The sequence below is a fragment of the Salminus brasiliensis genome, chromosome 13, assembly GCF_030463535.1.
Source record: "Salminus brasiliensis chromosome 13, fSalBra1.hap2, whole genome shotgun sequence".
Lineage (NCBI taxonomy): Eukaryota > Metazoa > Chordata > Actinopteri > Characiformes > Bryconidae > Salminus > Salminus brasiliensis.
This window is the reverse complement of record NC_132890.1, coordinates 23,316,049-23,337,419: the sequence shown is the minus strand read 5'-3', so window position 1 is coordinate 23,337,419 and position 21,371 is coordinate 23,316,049. Positions and strand designations below refer to the sequence as shown.

Sequence of the window (21,371 nt, the reverse complement as noted above, 5' to 3'; positions counted from 1 at the left end):
TGCTTGACTGAAATTTGTACACTGTCTTCACATAAACATATAGTTATGCAGAAACTTAGGACATCATGAAAACCTTAGTCTTTGGACACCTCATGAAAACATGATCATGATGGCAGTTGTTCACTTGTTCTCGGTGTTCTAATCATTGGCATGTGTCATATCACTCTATATTGTTCAAATGAGGGTGGGGTGGGTTGGATGGGTTGGCTTACTTTGGGGTCATTGATGCGAATAGCTAAACATGATCTGTGCATATATCCAGTTTCTGTTTTGTAAACCCTTTCTTTTCTGATTTCTTAATAAACAGAATGGTAAAAAAAAATTATATATATACAAAAAAAATCTGCTTTTGCGTCCTGTAGGCTGCGCTGGCAGTGTGGATCACAGTCCTTCGCTTCATGGGTGACCTTCCAGAACCCAAATACCACACAGCAATCAGCGACGGCAGCGAGAAAATCCCTGTGATGACTAAGATTTACGAGACGCTGGGCAAGAAAACCTACAAGAGAGAGCTGCAAGCCCTGCAGGGGGAGGGGGAGGTGAGGGGAAGAACATCTTAAGGTGTGAAATGGACAGATTCATAGAGGAAAACAGGACAAAAAAATTAACTGAGTGAGTTACTAGGCAATACTACACAAACGGGAGGTGCTCAGCTGTGGATTTTGGCACTACTGTGCTGTGTTCGTAGGCATTAACTTCAGCACACTGGTGCCATTATCTCACAGTAAAGCAAAATTTAATGTGTCAGTCATGCAGTCATGCCATATTGCTGATACCGTATTGCCTTGTATCTCCAGAAAGAGTATTTTAGAAGTATTTTATTTTATTTTATTATATTATATTATATTTTATTATGTCATTCTGGAGCATTTCTATTGGTCCATCATGAAATTTGTACAGAATATAAAGAACAGCTGTTAGATTCACATTTGGTCAAAATGTGAAAATCAGCAAAAATAAGGGACAAGATTTTGTCATGACAGCTACGATATACTTGATATATTATTGATCATTATTACCAGCTTTTGAGGCAACAACTTTTTATTTATGGGAGATAAATAAGAATATTATCAGATATATTAGTCAGAATATTATCAATATTCAGAATATTGTTGCTTGGGAATGTACAGCATTTGTGCACTTTAGTTCTTGATGTATACTTTAGCAAAACCCCTACCTTGCATTTCCACTCACTGACTATTTCATAAGGTTCCTAAACACTTGAATTTTTCATAATTATTACACTATAGACCAGATCTTTTTAAGGTGGTGGACCATTCTAGGCACAGCACTAACCCTGAAATGCACAATGGTGATGCGGTTTCATACTAGTTTAAGAGTAGGTCCAACGTCCAAAAAGACCCAGCCCTGAGTACTTCTGTGGTCAGAAACTGACCATTGAAAAAGGTCTAGTGTAAGAAGGTCTCACTACACCAGCAAGGTGGAACTACAAGAGAGGGGTTTCTCATACATTTTAGGTCAACCTTTCCTGTAGTTGTAAATGATTAAGCTTCATACATCTTGGCTTAGTATTTGGTAGATGAACACTGTATTGTATACTATATAGTATTTAGTGTTTTGTACTAGATACTATGTAGTGTACATTATTTTGTGCTATGTATTGTAATGTGAAGTGGTATTTTAAAGTGACTAAGGGTATTGTAGAGCCATCCAAACCCAGCAGCCAAGAAAGTATGAAGTGGGTTTTATAAATCATGACTCTACCTGTTGATTTTGAATAATTTAATCAACTAAATTTGTTCTCATAATAATGGAGCTACAGTAGCTGACTCATAACTAAAGACAATTTTAGCAGCCACTAAACTCTTTGCACACTAGTAGCTTTTATAGCAAACCACAGTGCTTCGAGAAACAGTAAACATTATACATTTATGTGTAAAACAAAGAACACAAGTCTATGGTTTTATATATCAGGACATAGAAAAAAGCATCTGGTCCCTTAGAAAGTCTTTTACCTACCTACAATTTGGTAAATATGAACTCAGATGAACTTGTAGAACCACCTTTAGCAACAATAACTTCTGTATGACGTCTCTCACATTACACTGGAGGAATTTGCTTTAGTTCATTAAGGTTTGTGGGCATTTGTTTATGCACAGCTCTCTTAAGGTCCTGCCACAGCTTTTCAGTTGGGTTGAGGTCTGGACTTTGACTGGGTCATTGCAGCATCTTCATTCTTTTCTTTTTCAGAAAGTCTGTTGTAGATTTGCTTCTGTGCTTGGGATCATTGTCCTGTTGCATGACCCAATTTCAGCCAAGCTATAGCGTTGTAGGCCTCACATTTGATTTTTAGAATACTTTGGTGTACAGAGAGGTTCATTGCAAAACAAGCACAAATCATCACCCCTCCACCACTGTGCTGTATAGTTGGTATGAGGTGTAAGTAATAAGTATGGCTACACATCTCCACATCTCCGTCTGTCCAAAGTTCATTGTTTCAGAAGTTGTGTGCTTTGTTCACATGCATCTCTGCAAAGCTGAAGCTGAAGCTGTGCTTCCATGTTCTCTTTAGAAAGAACCCTTCCAAACATACTTGTTCAGTCTTTTTCTGATTGTACTGTCATGAAATTGAACGTTTAACATGTCTGCAGAGTCTGTATGCATGCTTTGACCTTGGGGTAAATTTGCTGGGGCATCCACTCCTGGGAGAATTGACAACTGTCTTGAATGTTTTCCACTCGTGAATAATTTTTATGACTATAGAATGATGGACTTCATATTGTTTGGAAGTGGCCTTTTGACCCTTCCCAGATAGATGGGCAGTGACAATTGCTCCTCTAAGATCATTGCTGATGTCTGTCCTCCTTGGCATTGTGTTAATGAACACCTGAATGCTCCAGACCAGCAAGCTGCTAAAACATCTGCTTGTATATAGGTGGTCACACTTGCTGATGAAAATCTAATCAAGGGTATTTGATTAGCAGCGCATGGCTGCTACTTACCCTCTTATTTCCTGTAGAAGCAGTAAGGGTGTGTTTTACACACTGGTTTTGCATTGTAGCCTAGCTTTTGTTAAATAAATAATGACAATGTGTTGTTGTTCATCTGAGGTTGTATTTACCTCATTTTAACACTTACTGAGGGCCAGATGTTTTTATATCTATGTTTCTATCTATATCTTTTTCAATGCAAGTTCAATTTTCAGAAAATATTCATATGTTTACATCCGGGCTGCTGTTCCACGCTGTGGTCCAGCTGCTTCATGATTTATAAGTTTCCTCCATATCCCCCCTCCCTCCCTTCTTACAGAACGCTCACATTGACAGTCATAAGAAGAACAGTGTGCGTCACAAGCTAGTGTCCCTCACCCTTAAGAAGAAGTCAAAGATTACTGAGGAGGTGAGTGACAGTGTGGTTACCATGGTAACACAGCCCTGAGATGATGCTCATGCAGGATTTGTTTTTTTGTTCTGTATTTTAACCATAATCAGGTCTGACTTACCTCCTAGAAAAGTGGTTTCTCAAAATTCTACTTATAGAAAATAGTTTGTGCCACATTGTCCATCCAATTTAAAGGAAGCCTCCTTTATGCATCCAAATAGAACACAACCCAGAGGAATTGCTTTTCATTGAGCTGCTTATTTAATCAAGTTTGACTGGAAATAAGCCCCTGCTCCCATTAAATAAACATGATGGTACATACGTTGCAGATATAAGCAATTTGAACCATTGGATCGTACCATTGAACTACAAGAATTAAGGATCTATGTATTGTTTCGCACTGGAAGAGGTTCATGGCTGCATGGAATTTTAGAACCCCAGTCCTACATTATATAATTCCCCCTACCCTGCATATGCAATTTCATCTATTTATATTCAACTCGTGGACCAGTGTGCTGTCAATGCTTGTAAGCAGAAAGAACACATGAGGAAAGCAAGTCACTACCATTCATGACAGGTCCAGTCATTCAATAGGGTAGAATTTTACTTTGTATTATGACCAAACTAATACTTGTGGCAGGTGACCAAGCGTTTGAACGATGGCGAGTACACAGTGCACGGGAACAGCATGCTGGAGGACCGACCCACGTCCAACCTGGAAAAACTTCACTTTATCATTGGCAATGGCATCCTCCGGCCCGCCCTCAGGTCAGACCCAGTTTTGATGTTTAGCAAAAGACCACAGAGCCTGACATCAAACTATAAGTCAACTATAAGCAGCATGAGGGTGCCCTTAATCTTTATTTCCCTTCAGCTCTAATTATAATGTGTGTGGGATTATGAACCAAAAACAGTCATGCTTTTACATGACCGTGTACCTTTATATACCTATAAAAAACATCATATAGCATATTAATCTGATGCGAATGGGAGGGGGTAAACTGCTGTAGGTTAAATAAATGGACGTATGCAAATGCAGTTATTTTCATTTTTCCCCAAAAACAATTAAGTTAAAGGAAAGAGATTTGGATGAACACAATTTATTGATTGATAGATAGATAGATAGATAGATGGATGGATGGATGGATGGATGGATGGATGGATAGAGGGATAGATAGAGGGATAGATAGAGGGATATGTGGATAGATTGGATAGATATGTGGATAGATTGGATAGATATGTGGATACATAGATAGATAGATAGATAGATAGATAGATATGTGGATAGATTGGATAGATTCATAGATGGATTGGTAGATAGACAGACATTTCTCCTGAGTTGCCCTAAACCCTGTCTGGTCATTTTGATCTACAGAGACGAGATCTACTGTCAGATTTGTAAGCAGCTGAACCAGAACCCATCCAAAAGTAGCCACGCCCGTGGCTGGATCCTCATGTCCCTGTGTGTTGGCTGCTTTGCCCCTTCTGAGAAGTTTGTGAAGGTCAGAAATGGTCTATTGCATATGCTTCTGTTTGATGTCTTCAGATACATGTGTTTGTATTTGCGTATGGTGTGTATTCATGAATGATGAAATTCTGATATATATTTACTTATTTTCATGCTACTCTCTCAGTACCTGAGGAACTTTATCAGTGAAGGACCTCCAGGCTACGCTCCATATTGTGAAGAAAGGCTCAGGAGGACATTTGTGAACGGCACCAGAACCCAGCCCCCTTCCTGGCTTGAGCTGCAGGTAGAACGTTGTTGCTGGGATGGGTGTCAAAACTAGATTGAGAGTGGCTCCGCTGCCCACAAATATGTAGACAAGCGCAGCTCTGTAGTTAGAAGCTGACCACTGATGAAGGTCAATTGTTGGACACCAGGAAGGTGGAGCTAAAAGTGACCAATCATGCTCTGACTGGTTTGATTGTTTGGAATATAGTTGTATTTATTAGCAGTAGAGCTGGTGGGCTTCGTCTTTAAGGGCACTTTTTATTATATGAAGGTCTGTTTATTTATAAAGCAGTAGTTAACTGTTACTGTGTTATTGCTGTTTTCACCCATCAGGCCACTAAGTCTAAGAAGCCCATCATGCTGCCAGTGACCTTCATGGACGGCACCACAAAGACCCTGCTGACCGACTCGGCCACCACAGCCAAAGAGCTGTGTAACGCCCTCTCTGATAAAATCACCCTCAGAGACCGCTTTGGCTTCTCTCTCTACATCGCTCTGTTTGACAAGGTACACTCTCTCACTCTCTCTTTCTCTCTCTCTCTCTCTCATCTGCTGGACAGTCCAGGTGCTTGTTTAAAAAGTTTTCAAGACTTCACAGCCTTGTCTCTCTCTATCTCTGTCTCTCATTCTCTTTCTCAGTCTTTATTTAATATATTATTATAAACATTATAATAATAACTTTTTACTTTTTAAAATATTTGATCAAACATGTTGCAGTGTCTTATTGCTGATCCTTTTCTGTTGTGTCCAGGTATCCTCTCTTGGCAGCGGCAGTGACCATGTGATGGATGCAGTGTCTCAGTGCGAGCAGTATGCTAAAGAGCAGGGCGCTCAGGAGCGTAATGCCCCCTGGAGGCTGTTCTTTAGAAAGGAAATCTTCACACCCTGGCATGACCCCACTGAAGATGGAGTGGCCACCAACCTCATCTATCAGCAGATCGTTCGCGGGGTAAAATTTGGGGAGTACCGCTGTGATCGGGTAAGGTGCTGCAGATGCTGAAAGACCAGTATACCAGCGTTCAAAACACAACAAGCGTTGGTTTATGCTGATATGGTGCTGGCTGACCAGCATACCAGTCTTCACAATGCCACAAATGCTGGTTTATGCTGATCTGATGCTTGTACGGTACTGGTTGACCAGCGTACCATCATTGAAAAAACTACACATGCTGGTTTATGCTGGTCTAGTGCTGAATGTTACTGGCTGACAATCATGCCAGTGTTCAGAACACCACAAACGCTGGTTAATGCTGATCTGATACTGGTTGATAACAATTGATCATCTGTCATGTCTCTGCTGTCCATCTTTCTGCAGGATGATCTAGCAGAGCTTGCATCTCAGCAGTACTATGTGGACTATGGTTCAGAGATCCTGGTGGAACGTCTCCTCAGCCTCATTCCTTCATACATCCCTGACCGAGAAATCAGCTCCGCCAAGACAGTGGAGAAATGGGCCCACTTCATCATGGCTGCTCATAAAAAGGCACGTGGACCTTGGGGCAGATTAGAAATTACATTATTAATGATTTTTTGTGACTTAAATATCTACATTTCCCTCTCCCTCTTTTGATTTGAAAGTGCATACGGAAATATGAGAATGCTCAACAAGGTGTGGACAAATCCTTGTGGTTAACAGCTCAATATTTGCCAAATCTATTTTACAGGGTATTTACACACAGAAACGAGTGGACCCTCAGAAGGTCAAAGAAGAAGTGGTGGATTTTGCCCGATACAAGTGGCCTTTGTTATTTTCAAGGTTCTATGAAGCCTTTAAATTTTCAGGTACACTACTTGACTTTCATCTCTAAATACATTTTAACAGACAATGTAGTAGTATGTATGTAATAAAAATAAGACAAACTGAAATGTAATATACTAGCAAAAATATGTGTTTCAAGTCACTGGCCATGCCCATTACCCTGTATAAGTCAGATTACAGACTGTAGTCTGTTGTTAGGTTTGTTGTGTTCTCCTTAAAAGTCTGTAAGATGGTTAATGCAAATTGTGCCACAACAGATGAGCTACATTCTCTAACCGTACACCAGCAAAGTGGGGCTACAATAACATGTGGTTTCTAATAACATGGCCAGAACTGGACTTGCCCCTTTGGATGTTTTAAATATATTTGGTAGCTTAAGGACGTTGGTGGCAGTGATTCCCAACCCTAATCATGGAAGACCCCCTGCCCTGCACATTTAGTGTTGACCCTATTCCCAACACAACTGATCCACAACAAACACTTCCTGAGTTGACGGTAGTGTGTTAAAGCATTAAACTACTAAAATGTGCAGGACAGGTGATTCTCCAGGACAAGGGATGGGAACCAGTGGCTTAGAGGGTAGATTTATCTTCGGAGACACTAGGTTGAAGGTATGTGAACAGGTTGTATATGACTACTGACTTTCCTCATTTTTCCCCCCTTGCGTATCCCACAGGACCAAGCTTGCCTAAGAATGATGTAATTGTTGCAGTGAACTGGACTGGGGTTTACTTTGTGGACGAACAAGAGCAGGTTCTTCTAGAACTCTCTTTTCCAGAGATCACTGCTGTCTCCAGCAGCAGGTTTGAAAAAGATCATTATTTAGCCCTAGTTTACCAAATGTTACAGTGATTTATTCAGTGTGTGTGTTCCCTTTAGCTAATTAAGATCTGAGAGTATCGCCATATAAAAGAAGAGCCATGCTGCCTTGATTGTTGGATGCACTATATGTTTCTGTGCAAGTGTACGCAAACAATTAAACTGCAGTTTATCTCACTTTAGAAACACTTTTTTATTTGTTCAAAAGTTAAACTATATTCATAAATGCATTGCAAAGGCATTAAAAACCATGTGATTAACAAAATAGTAAATAGTAATTGGTAGACAAAGTATTTTTTAATTAAAAGTTAAAAGTTGTTTTGTCCAAACTAAAGGCAGTTCTGTTTGAGCAGGGGAGGGAAACTCCAGGGGCAAAGCTTCACATTGGCCACTGTTAAAGGAGATGAGTACACCTTCACTTCCAACAACGCAGAGGACATTCGTGACCTGGTTGTCACTTTTCTGGAAGGCCTTAGGAAGAGGTCAAAGTTTGTGGTGGCACTCCAGGACAATCCCAGTCCAGGTATGCTCGAATGTACCTGCTGTATTCTTTGCCTCAGAGAACATCACATCACAGCACATCATGCTGCTGTGCTGCAGTATAACATTCTGATTAACCAATATAACATACATATATAATGACCATCTCTGGTTTGGAATGAAAATAGGGGCACTTTGTACTTCTGTAATTACAGACTGTAGTCAATCTGTTTCTCTGCATACTTTGTTAGCCCTCATTTCACCCTGTTCTTCAATGGTCAAGACCCCAGAGGACCACCACAGAGCAAGTATTATTTGGGTGATGGTTATTCTCAGCACTGCAGTGACACTGACGTGGTGGTGGTGTGTATTGTGCTCGTTTGAGTGAATCAGACACAGCAGTGCTGCTTGAGGTTTTAAACACTGTGTCCTTTAGTCACAAACACCTTTAGTCTTTCATCTGTGGTCACAGAGCGCTGCTGGCTGAAAAGTTCTGGTTGGTGGACTATTCTAGTGTTTAAAAACTCCAGCAGCACTGCTGTGTCTGATCCACTTGCATTGCACACATGGAATTTGGCTTCCACCTTTAACCTATCTGTACAGTGAAGACACATACACACTACTGATCAAAAACACACTGTGGCTGAGCACACATGCCCATTGCTGTGGCACCCAGGGAGCAGAAGGCTGAAGGGCTTTGCTCTAGACAACTGTCCCTAGAAACAGAGGCATTCCCTGACTGGAAATCAAACCTAAGTCACAGAGGTGAGACCACCAAATCCTAGCCATTGGACCACCAGGGACACGACACCACCATGTCACTGGGAATGACCCATCACTCAAAGAATACTTGCTCTCTCTCTATCTGTATATCTATACATTTATGTAATAGAGATGTGTGTGAAGAACCTTTACATCCAGTGAAGGATCTTTCGATCTGCAAATGTTTCTTCACACTCATACATTTTATAAACGACCAAAAGTGGTTCTTCCGCAGCATCTCTCAAAGAAGCATTTTAAGCACCTTCAATTTAAAGAGTTTTCTATGCTCTCCTCCCATTTTATTGTAGGCTGATTGTATGGTTAGACTGTAGTGTTTGTTGCTGTGCAGTTTCCTCTAAAATGAAAAGAATCTCTCCTGGTTGGTCCAAATCAGTTGGTGATGACTCAACGTTCCTGAGCTTTGCGAAGGGTGACCTCATCCTGCTTGACCAGGACACAGGCGAGCAGGTCCTCACCTCTGGCTGGGCACATGGGATTAATGAAAGGACCAAACAGAGAGGAGACTTTCCAGCTGACTGTGTCTATGTCCTGCCCACCGTCACCAGACCTCAGCCTGATATTGTGGTTAGTAAAGTCTCTGGTTGTTAGGGGGTTCTCCAGGACCAGGGTTGGGAATCACAGCACTGAGGCCTTTATCTACATATATGTTAAACATTTGATGGGTTTCGTTGTGCATTTGTTTGAGGATCTGCTCTGAGTTCAGTTTGACTGCTCTTACTTATGAACTTTTTTTTAAAAAGTGGACCATTTATTCTTTTATCTTTTGCTCTTCATGACTCACCGTTTCCTGTCACACGTCCTTTCTCCTGTTTATCTTTCATCCTTCCTGCTTTTCTCTCTCACTCGCACTCATTCACACACTTGAACACCCATACAAATACCTCTGCATCTGTATTCTTCTGCCTCTCCGGCTCTTTCTGTGCGTAGGCTCTGGTTACTATGACGCCAGACCAGCGTCAGGAGTCCATTCGCGTGGCGCATGTAGTTCTGCCTGAGAGTGTGGAGAGAGTGAAGCCATACACACTGGAGGAGTTCTCTTATGACTACTTCAGGTAAGGAAAAAAAGAAGAAAATACAAAAGTTTAACAGTGATCAAACAGAAAAGAGTGATAGAGAACAGAGGAGTTATTGATGAGCTCTGAAGAACATCATCAAGAACATCATCTCATAGAGAATTATGAGTATTAAATATTAAGTTTTATATCGGGCTTTGAACCAACTTGTTCATTGTACTTTAATTGGAGAATCTCATGTGTCCTAGATAACATCACTCACAGACAGATACCGTGGCATTCCTTGACAGAATTAGCTGCTACAATCCATATTTCATAAGTCCATCCATATAAACAAGTCATCCTGGACCCTAGGCAGCAAAGCAGCCCAAAATCATGATACATCCACCCCTATGCTTAACAGAGAAGTGGCTTTCTCCTTGCTATCCTGTTCTTATTCATTCTTGTTTAGTGTTTGCCTGATGGTCAACTCAGCAGCACTGACATTACTCGATGCAAATGAGGACTTTAGGTACTTAGATGTTAATCTGGGGTTCTTTGTGAGTTTTACTGATTTACTGGCAGTGGATTAGTGGAGGGTAAACTCTATTGAAATGGTTTTGTAAGAGCTCAGAGTGGTCCAGCGCTGCCACTGTGATCCAAGGATCACTGGTTTAAATCACAGGTCATGCTGCTTGCCATCAGCAGCCAGAGTCAGAAAGAGTGCAACTGGCCTTGCTCTCTCAGGGGCAGGTTGATGGCACTTCCTCCCCACATCACAGACTTTGTTGTATTGGAATTGGGGAGCCATGTTTTCCTCTGAGTGCTCTGGCTGCTTAGTGATGCTGCATCAATGGCATTTCGAAAAAAGGGAATGGCTGGCTTCACATGTGTTTGAGGAGACATGTGCTGGTCTTCACCCTCTTAGTGTTAAAACAGCAGTGCAAGGGAGTTCACATGAATGGGGATTGGGTAATGACCTTTCAAATTGGGCAGAACATGGGATAAAATTATAAATAAAGAAACAAGTAAACTTTGATCAATGACTGTTTTCTTGGGTCATCAGGAATCTCATTTTCTGTCAGGGCCTGCTAAACTCATAATTGCCATCTTTTTGATTAAAACAATGAGAATCATGCTCCACATGAGAATCACTTATCAGTCAAGGACAAGTTAAGTCGTCTATTGACACTCTTGACACGCTTAAGCCTTTCTTACCCGTTCTCCTCTTTCTGACTCTTTTCAGACCGCCTCCTAAACACACCCTGAGCCGTGTAATGATCACAAAGAACCGAGGGAAGGATAAGCTGTGGTGCTGCACTCGGGAGCCTATCAAACAGCCTTTGCTGAAGAAGGTTCTGGCCCATGAGGAACTGTCCCAGGAGGCCTGCATGGCATTCATTGATATCCTTTTGCAGCTTGGTATGCTTTATACTTTATAGAATACAGGCCATAGTAAGCTATAGCTAATAGTGTATTCTTTCAATTATAGCTATATATAACTGTATATATATTGTCTATAAACTGAAGATGGTCCTTAACCCTCCTGCACCTGTTATGAAGTATATGGGCGACTACCCGTCCAAGCGGACGCGCTCTGTAAACGAACTGACGGATCAAATCTTCGAAGGAGCTCTGAAGGCAGAGCCGCTGAAAGATGAGATTTACTGCCAGATTCTCAAACAGCTCACAGAGAATCATGTCAAGTAGGTTTTTTTTGTACGTCCATCTGTCTCTATAGCTCGTAACCTCCTGCTGTCTCTAACAAATGTCTTGTTGGCAGAAGTTACAGTGTGTTTTATTGTTACAGCTTTTATTCAGGTACTTAATTTAACTTCACATTAACATTTACATGTATGATATTCTTGTAACTGCAGTGCAATCATTTAATAAATGTTAAACTGTCAGTCACAAATGTTGAACTTCTGTGAATCAGGAGGGATAGGCTGAATAGCATTAGCTTAGATAGCTAGCAGGATAACAATCTGAACTAATTCAAGTCTGGCTTACTGAACGCTGACTTAGTATTGACTTAGATCAAGTGTTGGAAGAACAGAAAGCTGAATTTAAAGTTTTTTCTAGTGGTTTTGGAGTTGTCCACTTGCTAAACCTTTGCTTATCTAGTTCGGCTACAGCTCCTTTGAGTATCATTGGGTCATTGGGTGTCATTGGGTTTGAACAAGACGGTTAAATTGCTTAGTCATGTTGTCAATATGTCAGTATCGATCCTGAGCAAAACAAATGTGTTGTTTTTTGCTGATTGTATTGGACTTCAATACTCAAAAGAAGTTCAGTGTTTTACTATTTCAGGCTTGGTCAGTTTTAATAAATAATTTCAAATGGCTTTGAAGTCTTTGATGAAATGTATTGAAAATGTATAGGAGTGTGCTTTGTTCTGTGTGGCATATGTAAATTTCAACAATACAAAGTTACACATTACTGTATGTGGGACACCAATGAGCTTCACACACTTCACTTCATCAGTGCAAGTCATGATTCACCTCATCAATTCAGGAGACATTTAACATTAAAGTCTAATAGAAATATATGTGGTATGCTCCATAGGTTTTGACAACTGGTCCAGCACTTTTCAGTATATGGACATATGCAGTGAACTAATGCCTAGACTTTTGGGGGATGGCGTAGGGCAATTCAGCAGAGTAAAGTATAATACATTTTAAGTGACATGATGAATATGATTGATAATATAAGAAACAAACAGCAGGCAAGTGTAGAAATGAATAGCATGATTATGCCAAAGCATCTTTTATTTGTTCAAAATGAATGAGAAATGACTTTTATTATGTACATAAGTGAGTAGATGATGTGGAGGTTGGATCTGAGAAATGCTTCAAAGTGACTGAGAAAGACTGTAAATGCTCATGGGGGAATGAGCTTATTTGGCTGTGTACTAGATAAACACAGAACAGAAATGTGACCCATCAGACATGCCGTAATTTTGAAATATGGTCTTCATTTTGAGATACCAACATTTTAAAATACCGCCTATATATAAACTATATATAAATCAGATTATACAGATATATATATTTACACACATCTTTTCAAATCTTTATAAGTTATAAGAATTTATTCACTTAATCATTTAATTTTGTAATGCTATAATCATTTATTCTCACATGAATCATCACCTTGACCTAATTTCCACTGGTTTTTATAAATGAGACAATATAAAATTACCATGTGCATGTGTGTGTGTGTGTGTGTGTGTGTAGGTACAGTGAGGAGAAGGGCTGGGAGTTGCTCTGGTTGTGCACTGGACTCTTTCCTCCCAGTAATGTCCTCCTGCCCCACGTCCAGAGATTCCTCCAGTCAAAGAAACACCATCCACTTGCCCTGGACTGCCTGCAGAGACTGCAGAAAGCCTTACGGTGAAACTCCCTTGCCTTTACACACACTCCCTAACACACATAACCTCAACATATGACCCTGGCTTTGGGGAACTCATTAACGCTGAACTGGACTGCAGCAGTTTATAAAACTATTGGGCTTTTCTCCTCCTGTCAAACTGCTGCACCCTCAAGGTGCTTGTTAAAAAAGTTTTCTGGCTTCTGCACTTTCTTTTCTTCTCTCTCTATCACACATGTCTCTTTCTCTCTGTCTCCCCCCCATTATCTCTTACTGTTGTTATTGTGTATGTTCCTGTTTTCTCTTTCTTCTTGCCTTATGAGGATGTTGTTGTGAAACAGGAATGGCTCCAGGAAGTATCCCCCTCACCTGGTGGAAGTGGAGGCGATCCAGCACAAGACAACTCAGATTTTTCACAAAGTGTACTTCCCCGACGACACAGACGAGGTAATGTAGGATCAGCATACAGACAACATCAGTCGGTCAGTCGTTTTTTTGTAGTTTGATGTATAAAGAGTAATTGTGTGACTTTGAAAAATCCTTAGATGCAGTTTTACAAGCCTCTTTACCACCCTGTAATTTTACCTTTAGTTCAAAAAGCTGTTTTTCCATTTACAGAAGGCCATATTATAGCCTATAGCATATTAACACTGTAACAAAACACTGTAATTGTTTTTGCATTCCCTTCTGACGTGTGTTTCCTATGGTTCAACTAAAATAGTCCAGTCCAGTTTTCGAGGGAGCAGGCGATGGAGAGAAAAGATGGTGCAAGCCAGTAGGCTAGCATTAGCTTTTAGCCTAGAACAAATCCCTGACACTGACACAGAAAAAGCCACAGTCATGAAGCTTGGTTCCCATAGCAACCAGTTTTCTCATAACTAGCAGACTACAGTCTGGAGGTGATGAGCTGTTTTCCAGTATCAACAACAACATATTCTCCTGAAGCCGCCACCACATCTTACCATTTCTCAGCTTTGACTGGGACTTTTGCTAGTGGGCTGGGTTTATATATATTGTAGTGGGTGGGGATAAATATAACGGGTCAAGACTGATGAGTAACAGTTCTGAGGTTTTGGATTTGGCCCATTTTACAGCTTTGTTTTGGTTCAACTGGAACAACAGTGTTTGAGGTTCACAGTTTCTCACTTCCATGTACCGAACTCTCATTAGTCAACTATACCAAGATGAATACAATTTATCTTTCTAGAGCACCTTTTTGATAAAGCCATACATTTAATCAGTTGTGTTTAACCTCTTAAACAATTATTATTAATAATTAATATTCTCTAAAACAAGCCAAAATAAACAGCCTTCATACATAGGACTTCAGTGTTCTTAGCTATTATCTGTGTTTTATCAGACATTTGAGACAGGATATATATCAGACATGGTTTCAAAGCATCCATGCTCTTTTTCAAGCTCTGTTTTAAATCTGGGAGTAAAAAGAAATCTCAACTGACTGGCTTTGTACGTAATATTCTAAATGAGATGAGGGTTGCATAACAGGCTGTCTAGGTCAGCGGTGTCACGATACTGATGTTTGAATGTCTCTTCTTGCTTTCTATTGACCCAGTGTGCCGACGCAATTGGATTAGAGGTCAAACGGAAAGACCTGCTGTAATTGTGCCTCTCTCTCTCTCTCTTTCTCTCTATTTCTCTCTCTCTCTCTCGTTTCCAGGCTTTTGAGGTCGAGTCCAGTACGAAGGCTAAAGACTTCTGTCTGAACATCTCCGGTCGCCTGCTGCTCAAATCCCCAGAGGGGTTCAGCCTGTTTGTAAAGATTTCCGATAAGGTGATATCAGCTGCTGTCCAAACAGAGTTACTGCCAGATGCACTCAGACTTTGCCAAACCGTAGTGGAGCTGGACACTGAACAGACTCAGTCGCAGTCATTGACCTGCTGACCTCATAGCTTAAACTTTCATTACAATACAGTTCAGTTACATAAAATAATTTCTATAATAATAATAGTATAATAAGAATAATATATAAGTCATCTAACATGTAATAGAAAATAATTGCAATGCAGTTTTTAAAAAAAATGTCTATTGTGTATCTACAGGTGATCAGTGTTCCAGAAGGTGATTTCTTCTTTGACTTTGTCCGACATCTCACAGATTGGATCAAGAAAGCCAGACCTGCTAAAGATGGTATGGTCACATTTGTTTTTTTGGCGTCAAGAATGACCCAAAGATTTTCCATGTACCTGAGTGATGTACAGGTTTCACTGAAGTATGAATATAGGCGAGGACAGTTACTGTTACAGTTTCTCTACTGTTAAACATTTGCTTTAAGACAATACATGGGTTAAATGTACAGTGGCGTGCTTTGAGCACTGTTACTGTGAATAGCTAGGTGAGTAGACGATCTCATATATGCTTGTTTGCTTGTTCGCTTGCTTAGGGCTATGGCTTGTTCAGAGTCAATGTCAGGAAAGACCAGGTGATCCAAATTTCATGTTTTCATTATCCTTATCCTAATCAGTAGCCATGAGCTCCTCTAAGCAGCTCCCTATCACAGGAGAAGGCCATAAGAAGATAGCAGAGCAAATTCACTGAGCCCTTTCCATAGTTCATAATGTAATGAAGAAATGGTGGAGGTCAAATTGAGGTCTAGAAGACCTTAGAGACAGAATGACCCACCACCCACATAGTACCTGCTCTGAGGTGGTCCTGTGGGGTCCTGACCATTGAAGAACAGGGTGAAAGGAGGTTACATAATATGCTTCAATTCTATATTTACTATATTTTTGGTCAAATTATTAGCCTTAAGATTTGATCACCACGGTTGAAATGCAAGGTTTTATGAGATATAGTTATGTACTTTTAATAAGGTTTGGTTTAATATAGGAAGTTAATTATCCTTAATTGAATCTATTTTATTGATTTCTCATCAGGTATAGTGCCTTCATTGACCTACCAGGTGTTCTTCATGAAGAAGTTGTGGACAAACACAGTCCCTGGAAAGGACTCTTTTGCGGACTCTATCTTCCATTACTACCAGGTGAGTAAAAAGATCCTTAGAAAGTATCACAGCTCACAATTATACTTTGTAATAATTTTTTACACGAAAGTTGTTCCAGGATTCATGTCAGTAAGCTCTGTTTGGTTTGCACTTGGTTACATAACTGTGTGTAATCTTGCTTGTATCCAGGAGCTTCCTAAGTATCTTCGCGGTTACCACAAATGCTCCAGAGACGAAGTCTTCCAGCTGGCGGCTCTGATTTACCGAGTCAAATTTGAAGATGACAAATCCTACTTTCCCAGCATCCCTAAAATGCTAAAAGAGCTAATTCCTCAGGACCTGATCCGTCAGCTCTCGCCTGATGACTGGAAGAGGGTGAGTTCACAGTGAGGTTTGTTGGTGTAGGGAATCTCAGATGCTTAGCTGCGAAATCAGTCATTTATTGGTCACTTTTAACTTGGCCAGTTTATCTGCTCTCAGATCTGTATCTCAGTGTCGTTACTTGGTCTCAGTTGTGTTATTTTGTCTGACGTTGGTTTTTCTGATGCAGTCAGTTGTGGCATACTTTAACAAGCATGCTGGCAAGTCGAGGGAGGAGGCCAAGCTGCTGTTTCTGAAGATCATTTTCAAGTGGCCCACCTTTGGCTCTGCTTTCTTTGAAGTGAAGGTAAAGGTCTTACTCGACTGACTGAATGAAAGTGTACAAAGGCATGTTGTAGTAACAGTCTGAAACAAACCTGCTGCATTTTGATGGAAGTTTAGTCATTATATCATCTATTTCGAAAACACTCTGCATGGGCTCTGAGTGGCTTAGCAGACCAAGACGCTGACATTATAGCCTGAGGAGTTTGAATCCCGGGTAATGCTACTTTGCCACCAGCACCCAGAGCCTAAGAGAGCACAATTGGCCATGCTCTCTCTGGGTTGGTAGATGACGCTCTCTCTCCCCTCATCACTCCCATTGTAATGCTGCCCGGGACAGACGTCTAATAGCTGATATATCAGAGCTGGGGATCCGGCGCTTTCCTCTGGGTGCCTTGGCTGCTCAGTGATGCTGCCCTGGCAGTAGTTCGCAAAGAGGCAGTTTCTGACTTCACATGTATTGGAGGATGCATGTGCTTGTTCTCACCCACCTTGTGTTGGGAGCATTGCAAGTGAATAGAAGTGTATATTAAGGTTCTTTAACAAATATGAAGGTTCTTTACAATTTTTTCATCATAAAATCAAAAATGTGTATTCTATGGCATTGCTTAAAGAACCTTTTATAACTCCTGTATTTGTTTTATTTCTTTTTATTTTCTACCCTTTTTTCTTCCGAATTTAGCTGAACCAATCAACTCTAGCACTTACTATGGCATCGCTCAAGGATGCGTTTGTCGAAACTTTATTTGTTTTTTACTTTTATTTTTAAGTAAGTCACAAATGTCCAAATACTTTTGGCTCTGCTGTAAATTAAAACAACAGATAAGACATGGGACTGTTTCAGTCAATGCTTTTGAGCTAAATAATCACTGGGACATGGGAGACACTTTGTACCTGAACATGGCAGGAGCATGAGCTTTATGATCCAGATTCATCACCCACTTTCCTCTGGGGTGGCGAGGCTGGCAGTGTCACGGCAGGCTCCCTGGTATTGAACAGAAAGGCAGTTGGCACAGTGACTCATCTCCTCTCATTTCCCCCCTGCAGCAAACCACTGAGCCCAACTTCCCTGAGATCCTGCTAATAGCCATCAACAAACATGGAGTCAGTCTCATAGACCCAAAGACTAAGGTGTGTGACAGTGAAAGAGTGTGTATATATGTGTGTGTGTGTGTGTGTGTGTGTGTGTGTGTGTGTGTTCCCTCCACAATAATTATTTTAAGTAAGAGTGAAAGCAATTGACCAAATCATATATAGTAAGCGGCCTGAATTATGGATTAATCATTTTGTCCTCTCTCTGATTTCTCAGGATATTTTAACCACCCACCCCTTCACTAAGATCTCCAACTGGAGCAGTGGAAACACCTACTTCCACATCACCATTGGCAACCTGGTGCGAGGGAGCAAGCTGCTGTGTGAGACCTCACTGGTAAAGAGAATCCTTTCAATGAACATTTCATTTTGTTTTCCACAGAATGAGCAGTTAATAAACACCAAACCAGCTTTCTCCAAGACACACACATGGGAGTCTTTTGAATAATAGGTTCAAAGTAAAACCAACGGCCACCTCAAAATGATGGTTTGATGGAAATTGTTGGGGTTTGTTGCAGAATGATGATGTTTTGTGAAGAATGAGAAATGCTGGTGTTTGATGGACAGTGCTGGTGTTTGGTAGAATGTGACAGTGGAGGATGGTGGTGTTTGGTGTAGGAGTCTTGCTGTTTAGTGGCAAATGATGTTTTTTGTAACAGTAAAATCAACTGCCACATTAAAAGTATGGTGTAGAAAGTGAAGAATGATGGTGTTAGAAATAATGTATGTGTGTTGTTGAGGAATTAATGACCTCAGTGTGTGGTGGAGAATGACAGTGTTCAGTGAAGAAGCATAGTTAAGCAGGAAAGCTATGGTGTTTATTGGAGAATGATGGTGTTAGATTTAGAATATTGGTGTTTGGTGAAAAACCATGGTGTTTGGTTTCTCCATCAACTTGTTTGATGATTGATGAAGAATAAGTGTCCTAGGGTTTGGTGGAGAACAACAACATTTGCTAGTGAAAGCTGGTGTTTGGTGGCCAGTGATGGTGTTTGGTGGAGAGTAATGGTGTTTCATGACAAAGTATGGTGTTTGATGAAGAATGACAGTGTTTGATGGAGGGTAATGGCATTTGGTGGGAAATGCTGGTGTTGTAGAATGTAGAATGTGGGTGTACGGTGGAGACTGAAGATGTTTGGTAGACATTGGTGGTATTTGTTAAAGAATGATGGTGTTTGGTGGAGAATGTGGGTGTTTGGTGGAGACTGAAGATGCTTGGTGGAGATTGGTGGTATTTGTTAAAGAATGATGGTGTTTTAGAATGTGGGTGTTTGATGGAGAATGTGGGTGTTTGGTGGAAATTGGTGGTAATTGTTAAAGAATGATGGTGTTTGGTGGAGAATCATGGTGTTTTAAAATGTGGGTGTTTGGTGGAGAATGTGGGTGCTTAGTGGAGACTGGAGATGTTTGGTGGAGATTGGTGGTATTTGTTAAAGAGTGATGGTGTTTGGGAGCCTTTCAATACTATTCGTTTGGACTGTTGCTTATTGTCTGACACCGCCTTAAATCTCCCTCTCAATTCAACAGGGCTACAAAATGGATGACCTGTTGACCTCCTACATCAGCCAGATGCTGACCACCATGAGTAAGCAGCGGAGTTCACGAGGCCACAGCAAGTGAACGTCTTACTGGCGGGAGGCGGCAGAGCTGGTGCGTCTGCTGCGGCCCATGGGGCAGCCTTGCAGCTGGAGCCGAACCTTCGCGTGGCAACTATGGAGAATGAGTCGCAGCCCCTCTGCCAGCTCCCTTGGCTCTGGATTCCCCGACCTTGATGACGATGATGAAGATGACGTTTCTTCACCCTCCACTGAGGACACCTACCTCTGACTGGGCCTGAGGCTAGATCCTGCGCCGCCGGCCATAAAGCTGCTTGTCTCCCGCCGACTGACTTATAATAATATTGGTAACAATTATAATGATGATAATAATAATATGTTTTATTGACATAGCGTCCTTCTCAAGCTCAAGGATGTGTTGCAATGCATCAGCAGTGAAGAGACCAGCCCAATGTGAAAGAAGTCTTTGGAAGGCAACAGAAACAGGTGGTTCTTCTGCTGTATGCATGTGAGCTGAAAGAGGAATACAAGTGATCTGAGGTCTTTGTTTTTGAAATTCTGCCAGGTTTTTTGGGTACAATGTTGATTTTTCCACTATTATAATAAGTATCATGGACATATACTGAGGAACAGTTGTAGTCATGCATTCATATAGGGATTACCTCAACAAGTAAGAATTATAATTACTACAATAAGTCATAATAAATCATAGTTGTATTGATGTGTTCATGTAGTGGTAACATGAAGATGCATTTTTTTTTTGTTGGACTTTAAGCTGAAGTTGTGAAGCTGAGAATGCATGGTTTAGCCCATCCTCCAGTTTATGATCAGGGGAAATCTTTTGAATTTGATGTTCCAACCGAGATTAATATGCTATTTTTCCAAACCACAGCCGTGGCAATTTAGAGCACAGTGATGAAAGGTCTGATGGATGGTTTTGTAACACTTGTATGTGTTGTATTTGTGTTCTGGGAATGGGATTGGGATCGTGTAAACTGTTTTTTTTTTTTTCTTTTTTACATCTTAGTGTTTTGTTGGAAGCCTTAATTTGTTTTGGTCATTGTTCTGTAAGTACTCTGTTTTATAGGTGTGAATTCTGTGAAATAGATGGGAATAACCTTGTTTATTTCAGGCATCTCTTTGTTTGAAATGGTGGGCCCTGAGTGTGTGTCTCATTGTCTGAGTCTTCCTCAAAGTAAAGATGTTCTCAGAAGAGTCTGTTAGGCTAAGACGTGTGAGGAAAACAGGACAAGTCTAACCTAGTTTTTGATTGGCTCTAGCTTTGTTTTTCTTGTGGCTTAACACACTTTTGGGGCTTGACTTCGGAGAGCTGTAGCTGGGGTGTACTTGGTTCTGGTATGGTCAGATCACTGCGTGCTGTAGTGTAGGTGGGTCTGGCTCTCCTCTTGGTTCACTGTAGATCAATGTAGCTCAAGTTCAATTACTTCTTATAATTTTATAGTATCAGACCAGATCCATGAATCTTAATTTAATGACAACTAAACCAACAGAAATTATCCAAAATAATCTAAATAAAATGAACCAGCAGACATTTACAAGGTTTTGTTACAATAGCCATATGATTAAATATATACACACACACACACACACACACACACACACACACACACATTTAAAACGATCAGCCATCTGCCTAATATTGTGTAGGTCCCCCTTGTGCCCCAAAAACAGCTCTAATCTGTGAAGCTGTGGTCTCTGGCATCAAGACCAATGTTAGCAGCAGTTCCTGTAAGTTGTGAGGTGGGGCTTCCATGAGCATCATAGAGGCCTTGGGCACCCATGACCCTGTTGCTCGTTCACTGGTTGTCCCTCCTTGGA

General features: G+C 40.8%; 1 protein-coding gene across 2 annotated transcripts in view; it reads left to right on the top strand.

Annotated features, from left to right (window-relative positions):
- myo7aa (myosin VIIAa) overlaps positions 1-20,563 on the top strand; it is a 53,087-nt gene extending 32,524 nt beyond the window's left edge. Inside the window, exons 23-47 of one of the 2 annotated variants that reach the window (XM_072695330.1) lie at positions 363-539; positions 3,271-3,360; positions 3,983-4,110; positions 4,718-4,844; positions 4,977-5,096; positions 5,411-5,584; positions 5,829-6,056; positions 6,393-6,560; positions 6,742-6,859; positions 7,513-7,639; positions 8,009-8,178; positions 9,292-9,482; positions 9,846-9,970; positions 11,157-11,314; positions 11,463-11,616; positions 13,147-13,302; positions 13,621-13,726; positions 14,958-15,071; positions 15,341-15,428; positions 16,175-16,281; positions 16,432-16,617; positions 16,793-16,903; positions 17,932-18,015; positions 18,194-18,313; positions 19,504-20,563. In XM_072695330.1, the coding sequence (XP_072551431.1) occupies positions 363-539; positions 3,271-3,360; positions 3,983-4,110; positions 4,718-4,844; positions 4,977-5,096; positions 5,411-5,584; positions 5,829-6,056; positions 6,393-6,560; positions 6,742-6,859; positions 7,513-7,639; positions 8,009-8,178; positions 9,292-9,482; positions 9,846-9,970; positions 11,157-11,314; positions 11,463-11,616; positions 13,147-13,302; positions 13,621-13,726; positions 14,958-15,071; positions 15,341-15,428; positions 16,175-16,281; positions 16,432-16,617; positions 16,793-16,903; positions 17,932-18,015; positions 18,194-18,313; positions 19,504-19,596 (3,420 nt within the window). In that variant the 3' untranslated portion in view covers positions 19,597-20,563. Of the gene's footprint in view, positions 1-362; positions 540-3,270; positions 3,361-3,982; positions 4,111-4,717; positions 4,845-4,976; positions 5,097-5,410; positions 5,585-5,828; positions 6,057-6,392; positions 6,561-6,741; positions 6,860-7,512; positions 7,640-8,008; positions 8,179-9,291; positions 9,483-9,845; positions 9,971-11,156; positions 11,315-11,462; positions 11,617-13,146; positions 13,303-13,620; positions 13,727-14,957; positions 15,072-15,340; positions 15,429-16,174; positions 16,282-16,431; positions 16,618-16,792; positions 16,910-17,931; positions 18,016-18,193; positions 18,314-19,503 lie in introns of both variants that reach the window. The other variant, XM_072695329.1, reaches the window with a different exon arrangement.
- The last annotated feature ends 808 nt before the right edge of the window (positions 20,564-21,371 follow it).